The sequence below is a fragment of the Puntigrus tetrazona genome, chromosome 8, assembly GCF_018831695.1.
Source record: "Puntigrus tetrazona isolate hp1 chromosome 8, ASM1883169v1, whole genome shotgun sequence".
Taxonomy (NCBI): Eukaryota; Metazoa; Chordata; class Actinopteri; order Cypriniformes; family Cyprinidae; genus Puntigrus; species Puntigrus tetrazona.
The window spans coordinates 8,023,727-8,032,252 of NC_056706.1; the positions used below are offsets into that span (position 1 = coordinate 8,023,727).

The 8,526-nt window shown below is 36.9% G+C and overlaps 1 protein-coding gene across 1 annotated transcript in view; it reads left to right on the plus strand.

Annotated features, from left to right (window-relative positions):
• Positions 1-4,663, plus strand: part of LOC122350682 (collagen alpha-1(IV) chain-like) — an 8,166-nt gene extending 3,503 nt beyond the window's left edge. Inside the window, exon 12 of the mRNA XM_043247359.1 lies at positions 4,460-4,663. Within this exon, the coding sequence (XP_043103294.1) occupies positions 4,460-4,663 (204 nt within the window). The remainder of the gene's footprint in view (positions 1-4,459) is intronic.
• The last annotated feature ends 3,863 nt before the right edge of the window (positions 4,664-8,526 follow it).

Sequence of the window (8,526 nt, forward strand, 5' to 3'; positions counted from 1 at the left end):
TACTCACAGCAAGTGTATATCTACAGTTTTAACTACATACTACAGTGATAAATAATGTTGGGTGGCTGCTAGCAGAATTTGTGTTTCAATGAAGATTCTTGGTTTGAACGGCAAACAGGACAAGAATTGCAATTCAAATTTGGATGTGCAATTAAAATGTTGATGAGAAAAGAGAGTCAGAGCATCGACATTCAGTGCTATTAAATTTTCTCTCTACTACTTTAACTTCCTGTCTATATGTTTGTTCTAACACTTACAATAAAGGTAGAAACACTAAATATAAAAATGTTTTGATGAGAAAGCAAAAAAAAAAAAAAGTTTAACAAAAGCGTGTTGGCAATTCTTGTTAAATATTGATAGAATTATCATATAGATTCTTGATCCTGGAGTTAAAGGGAGTTACTCCGCTTAAAAAATTAACATTTTTGTCATTAATCACTCCATATTTGTTTCCAAACCCATAAAAAGCTTGGTTTGTCTCAGTTACAATTTTAAATATTTTGGAAATGGGGGAGGCTTGTGGCAGTCTGATAGACTGCCAACTAAATATGTTACTGTCAAGGTCCAGAAAGAATAGAAAACATAATCACAATAGTCCATCAAGTGGTTCTATACCATGTGAAGTGAGAAAATTAAAAAAAAGGCTTTATTTAAATAATTTGTCCACGAGATATGTTAAATAAACAATAAATTGTGTTTGAAGACAAACCAAGCGCTTTACAGGTTTTGGAATGATATGGACAAAAGTAACCCTTTAAAAAGCCCACAATAAAATAACTAAATTTGCTCCAGGACTGATTGTAGGTGTACTCATATTTACACCAGCATGATGGACAGAGATGCTCTTGGATCACATGTGACACCGATTAAGTTTAGTGAGAGTTGAAGCAACTAAATCAGGGGCTCGATTTGTTGAATATGAATCATGTAGGCTCAGTTTTTATTCACTCAAATTAGCTGAGCTGGTCCTTGTCCTATTATGCCACTTAATTAACAAGCCTTCATTCCCTATTAATTAGAACAAGCTATTAGCTATTTTACATCACTCTTCATTTGTGGAAACAATTAAAAGGCCAATTATTAAAAAGCATGCCACAGTTAATTGTGTGTGTGTGAGGGGATGGCGGCCACATCGGTGTGTAGAAGATGCTAGAGGACCTGAGAGGATCAGGCGAAGATTTCTCTGAGCTTTTCCTGCTTGAAAGATAAAGTTCTGCACCTTCCTGATGCCGCCAGAGCAGAATGATTCGTAAGAATAATGTACAATCAGATGATCATTATCACTGATCATCCTGTCAAAATTTATTTTGCAGTAATGACCTGACTGACTGACTGTACATTGAAAAAAAAAAAAAGTAATCTATCCACTAATATCCTAACCATTACATAGCGACTCACGTGCAAAGTCAAATCAGTCACAAACTGTAAACACACTGCTGCTTTAAGTTTGGCAACTTGGAAACACTAAACAAAAATTTCTGCACATCTACAGCTACAAATTTTCTATGCACTTTGATCACTTGCTAATGTTAGCCTGAGGGAAAATGATGGGGAGTGTTAAAAGTAAGTGTGTCTTAAAGTTATCATCAAGCATCTACAGTATGTGAAGACATTCTGTTCCTACAACTCACAGATCATGCTTGCTTCATTTGAAAGAAATACATGTTTATCTATACAAGAATAGAAAGCATACAGAAAGCATGATCATATTCTTGGATGCATTTTCAGGAGCAGGTATGAGGTCTTGGGTTTTACCTGACGCGTCAAAAGATACACATAAGACATATAGTATCTTTAAAAACAGTGCTCTTAAAAACAGTGTTCCGTAAGGTTACCACTAACAATCATATAATACAGCAGAAACATTACCAATTTTTCCTGCATCAAGATCTACACATACTTTTCAAAACCTTAGTGCTAAGCAATGGCAAAAATAAGATTAATCAGTCTAATGCACTGCACTGCAGCACAAATGCATTCCCATTTAGAAGCGGACCCCTTTTGGCCACTATAATCAAAGAGCAATGTAAGCCATTGCAAATTACTTCCATCATAGTTTCCGTGCCAAGCTCTTGCGTCTCACATTGGCATTCACTGTGTCAAGATGTTTGGAGAGCGACCCTCAAAACTAGACCACCAACTATACCATTACAGAAATCCAGAGTCAGGGCTCTGGAAGGGACATAATGGGGACACAAAAACAAAATGGCTTTTCAGTCCCTGATGGCAAATATAAAAAAAACCTAAAACTCCAATGAACCCTCGCTGTCCTTCTATCGCTCATTGCAAGCTCTCATAAAACAGCAAAGGGACTTTTTCTTTTGTGTGTTTGTGTGCGAAGATGTACAATGAGTCCAAAATGTCCACTACATGGAATCGACTTCTATTCAGTTTCCATTTTTTTTAAAATTACAAATGACATTACTAGTATAAAAATTTATATTTCAACTTACAAAATAATAAAATAAGATATTATAACTATATATTCATCTATTAACATTTATATGCATTAACATTTAAAATGTGTATATATACAAAATTAGACATTTATAAATTCCTGACTTAAAACTTATAATCAGATTTACTTCTATATAGTCACAAATAAATTCACTGTATATATTCAGAATAATAACTATATATTCACATTTTATTAAGCCAATATGCATGTTAATAAGCAACTAGTTAATAGCAGAATAAAGAGTGTTATCATGATTATTTCATTTTTGGGAATCTTACACTGAAACTGTTAGGGAATTTAATTTCCCTAAAATAACAAAATACACTTTTGGTCTACTAACTTTTGATAATGTGAAACAAAAAATTGCTTTTTATATGAGAGAAAATCTTAAAAATAAATCAAAAATGAGGAATAAATATTTGTTCTACATCCTACCTTTGCAACACGTTATTTGTTGTTTCAGCAGTGCACACTTGAACCTGTAAGGCAACGAAAGACTCCCCCCGAGCGTCCCGAGAGCCATGATGTCTACAGAAAAGAGAGGTGAAAAGATGGAAAAAGAGACGGAGAAAGCGAGGGAAGAGTTTCCACTCTCACTAAAGGTGAAGCTTCCCTACCCACCAGCCCAACCAGTCAGACTCCTTGGCAGGAGCCCAGTGATTGACAGAGACAGTGCAGCTGTAGCAACCTCTCTGAGTGGATCGAGGAGCATCTCCAAAATACAATTTTACTATTTTTATTTACATCCAGGCGTTCACAGGAAGGGATTTAGTACAAAAACAAAATTATAGAAGCGGACTCATGGTGGAGCAGTCCTGCTGTTGGAAAACTTCCATACCGTGTGTGTGTGAGTGCGTGTGTGTTTTCATTCCACCGCGCTTTTTCATAAAAGCATACCCTTGGCCAAGGTTATTTCCACTAACCCCTGTGCTATTTTGAAAGTATTTTCTCAATAATAGTTTTCTCTTTGAGGAGTGATAGAAGAGGTCTTTGCTGCTGGTAAGAGAAGAAGACACCATTAAAGTATCTCTTTAAATACATAAGCGTAAGGAGGAAGCGGTGAGCTACTTATTGTAGTAATAATAATAGCTTTTACAGTGATACATTAAGACAAGGTTAAAGCTGGTCTTTTACACTGTACACGAGGAGAGTAGGAGTAAACTGTACCACTGACAGAATAGTTGTCCTCCAGGCAAAGGAGAAATGAGCAATAATGAATAAACCTAACTTTATTTTAGAATACATTTGACTAGACAAGCTTTAGAAGAATGCTCATATTCAAAAAAATATATAAAAGCAGATATATATAGGTTTTGTCAGTATATATCAGTATACGTTTTCTATAAAGATGTTGTGTTCTTTAAGGCCTTTTAACTGTTATAGCACCACCTACAATCAGATCTGCATAAAACTCCTGCCACAATTTTTAAACAAGTTTTTGTAATGTTTAGCATTTTCATTTGCATTTTACAGTCTTATGGATACATTAAACCGCCGCACTTTTTCTAAATGACCCTTTAAAAAGCTAGCCAAACAACTAAATAAATTTTTTGGATAATTATTGATTATTGATACAGTCCAGATAATATCTCTGTTTTAAACGAGATTAAGTGAAAAACTAGAGACCAGTTCACACTAGTTTACAATGTATTTTGCCAAGCTTTTATTATAAACAAAAAAATGTTTGTCATGTGCATTTTCTGTCACATGTTGCATGATGAGCCCTTTCTAAATTTAAAGTTATGTGATGTGCATTAAACAGTTTGCTAGATTAAGGCAGTGACACATCTTACCCCAATCTCCCTTATGAAAACACGTCATTTTGCCTTGCAGTTCTCCCGCAGGCGTTTGAATCCACATTGAATTCTACAAGTGATAGCTCTGTAGCTTTGTGCCAGGAGATGAAAAGCTCTGTTGCAATCACAGCTGCAATCCTTCACCATTCTTTCAAATGACATCCAGCGCAGGACTGATTGCTGCAAAAGTTTCTTGCTTTTTCAGCACGGATGGCACCGGCTCTTCTCTGCCTCTACTGCATGCTGGGAGTTCCCAGCAGCACATCTGCTGAGAGTGCCACAGAGCTCTCCATATTCACAGAACCCAGAACGCCAGAAGCTCAGTGACACTCCACTGCGCTGCGCATGCCGTTTATGCCGGCAGAAAGAAGCTGCTTTACACCCTCCGCTCTATCAGGCTAACAAATAAGCTCAGACGGTGGGGGAGCGGGAAAGGATGAGGGGAGGAACCGGCCCTTTTTGGAGTTGAGAAGGTTGTCACCTTGGAGTGTGAATGAAGGGGATAAAGCTTTCCATAAAAGAGATGAGAAAATAAGATACACAGAGCCACTTCAGCAGAGATGACACAACCTGCAAATTATTCAGAGCTAAACTCACTTTAGTATGCTAACAACACGCTAGAAGTGGCTAAACTCAAAATCATTCTATAATGACTGAGAAAGCATTCGTGCAATTGAAAAGAATATATGTGGTATAGAAAAATATGTATATAGAAAGATGCTTTCTGCGATAGTGTAGTGTAGTATATGTGATCATGCTAAGACACCCAATGAGCTAAACACACCACTGAGAAGATCTAAAACGAATTCAGAAATTAAAAACAGGTTAACTACATTTAAAACCAGCGGAAAGATTTAGGGCTTGAGAAAACACTCCAAAAGCAACTGTTATGTCTGATTTTTTTTTTTAAATCTAGCATTAAAACCCCCTACTGTCTGGTACAATCCTCTGAAAATGTTCTATCAACTACTGAAATTATGGTATTTAGGAAATCCAAATAGGGTTATATAAACATCAGGGTCTGCTCTATAGTTTCCTTTTACCAACAAAACTCCCCCTTAAGAAGAAATACACAGGTCTGACTGACAGACTTCTTTTAAAAAGAAACAAGCAGCAGAATCACTTGAGAGAGAGAGAGAGGGAGAGAGAGAGCTGAGAGAACCAATGATGCAGAAGAAAAAGAGGTACAGTCTATCCTACAATAAGCACCCAGAATCTCAATATGGCCATAGAATGGATCTAATGTGTCAGGAGGATCAGCAGTCAAAGGTCTCTCTCTCTCTCTCTCTCTCCTGTTGAATACTAAACAGCTCGGTCCTGTGAAGAGCTCACAACCACTTCATCCTCCCACTTAAATGCAATAAGCCCAATGCATCAGTCCTCCTCACAAGTGCCAGCCTGCGAAAAACGACCACATGGGCCACAACACAAGAGAGTGATACCTACAACTAGTCCAAAACACCCATTAGGCTTATAGTCTCAGCCACTACCCAGGCCTTTGCGCTCTGATGCTTGCTGCACACAAATATGGCAAGCTCCATTCTAATTGGTTGGGCGTGGAGTCAGGATACACATAGATTAATCTGAAAAAAACAAAGCTGTGTTTAAAAAAGTTTCTTGGATTTGCCAAAATTTGGGTTCAGAATACTTTAAATATGTTTAAGAATTTATTTGTTTTGTGCTATAGATCTGAATTCTTGCAAAGAATTCTTCCCATGAGACCTGATTAAATTTGGTGCAATGTAGGGATGAAATTTGAAGGAGGATGAAGGCGAAGCACAAAGTAAATATTTTATAACTCAACATACATAACTAAAAGAAAACCTTACAAATTTCTACAACTTTGGAAGACCTGGAAAATTGTTAATGACTAAAAAGAATAAACAATAGTTGCCTATTAGTTGCTGCAGGGTGACCTGAATATGCCAGATTAAATGTCTAGCTACACAAGACTAGGCTACTTCCTTATTAATGAGGCCATGATCTTCACACAGCTGCAGCAGACAGGAGGTCAAGATAAAGAACAAAAGACGGACTGTCTGAAATGATTGCGTGCCGTCTTTGTGTGGTGTAGCTCCAGTGCTGTCAGATCTTCTGCTGTAAGATGTTGCTTGTCAGCTGTTATAACCTGCTTCTGGAACTTCCTCACCCCGATAATTACTGCACCTGTTGCTGGACTGTAGGCGCATAAACAAGCATATATCCAGAAACAAACAAGCATGCATCCAACTTCCAATCTGATGCCTGTCTGTCTATCATGGAGGCCAAGAACAGATGAGCCCCAGGCGGCATGCACACACATACACACATACACACACAGGGCTCACGGCATCAACCAGCCTTGAGGAAGAACGGTCTCTGCAGATTGAGATAAAGGTTTCAACTTTCCAGGTTAAAAGTGACTTTTTCTACAGATAAAGCGCAGCAATGGCAATCTGTTCTCTTCGTTTTTCTTAAACTGTCTCCCCTCTCCTTCTCACTCTCTCTCTCTCTCTCTCTCTCTCTCTCTCCACGCTCAATCTTTTTCTTGACTTTATCCAATGCTGCATACAGGGCTGGATCAGACAGTTAAAGCTGCTCTTTGCTTTATTTCATATCTACTTGTCAAAAGAGAGATTAGCAGTTTTTGAGCTGTTCCACTTTGCTGTCACGATGGAAAATGAGCGAAAAGGAGAATGTGAAAGAGAAATCCCACGAACAACAACAATGCAAACCAAAATGCTCAAGAAGAAATGAAAGATGGCTGCTTGGAGTTTTTTAAACTCAAAACATTGAGATGACTTACTATTTGTCTACAAATTTCAAATGTCTTTTGAAATTGCCCCTCAGCAACTATGAATCACAGAAGAATACTCACATATTTGAGTTTGAAACCATATATTTGGGTGGGACATATTGAAAACAACAACTTCCTTTCTTTTTTTTAAATGGCTGACAGTCTTTAGTTTAATCTTCACTACACTCTCAGAAATAAAGTACAAAAGCTGTCCACTGGGGTGTTACCTTTTGAAAAGGTACACTTTTATAACTGCTTAGGTTCTAAATATGTATACTTCAAGCACTAATATGTTCCTTTAAGGCACAAAATGGACTCTTTAAAGTACAAACATGTACCTTTTAAAAGGTCCTGCCCCAGTGACAACTTTTGTACCTTTATTTTCTAAAAGAGTATATAGCAGTGTTTTCTCAATTGCAGGCGTACACAGGCTCTGGTAATGCTTTGTTTGTCTCTCTTATTGCTTTAAATGTTTGCTGTATTCAAGCGCCCAAAGTGCCCTGAGAAGAGGACACACGGAGCTCACTTCTAATGAATGATCTGATCATTGGAATGAGGTTGTGTTAACTAAGAGACACACAAAACATGTAAGAGCAGGGAATGCCTTGCACAGACTGGAATTGAGAACCACTGCTCCCTATGCAACCAAAAGATAAAAGGTATCTTTGTACCTTACTTACCCTAAATGGTACATAATAATACGCATATTAAAAAAGGTACACACCTGATGGCTGAGAAAGAGAAATAATGTTTGAGCATTAGGCACAAAATACTAAAAACTTTTGGACTGCAATAACAAAATTTTTCTCATTGCTGTTGCTAGTCAGAAATAATTTAGGGGAGAAGAGGCATTTACTTGTTTTTGGAAAGTATAAGTTGAATTTTGGACAATATGATCGTATTTTTTGTGCATTAAACTAACTTCTTTCACTGAAGATCAAAAAAATATAGTTTTTCTTCTTCAATACATAATACCAGCCCTTTTTTAAGCCATAGTGCCTTTTTGCAGATCCACCAGGCCTTTGTAGCTTTTCTGATTTGGTTGCCAGTTAAGGTTAGTACACAACAGACCAATCAGAACAATGTTTAGAAATGGTTAAAAACTGATTTAGATTTTTAAATTGAAATTGATTTTTTTAATTAACTAAATTTATTATCATAGTTTGTGTTGTCCTCTTATTAAATAAAAATCATTACAAAATTAGTAAAGGACTTGATAATGATATTGCTCAAAATCCACAAGTGCAAACTTTTTCAAGGATGCTTGGGAAAATATTAACAACATGACTGGCAAAAGATACATACTCAGCCATTGTCAGTGCGCAGCACTCACATCTCGAGAAACTGTTTGGACCGCTTCATGTGTATATAGAGTGCTAAAATAATGTATAACTATTAAATTAAATCTATTGCCCACTGAATTTAAAATTAGTGGTCTTTTACATAGCATGAAGGTAGGGTTGTTCACTGTTGATTTGATTCAAAGAATCGTTAGG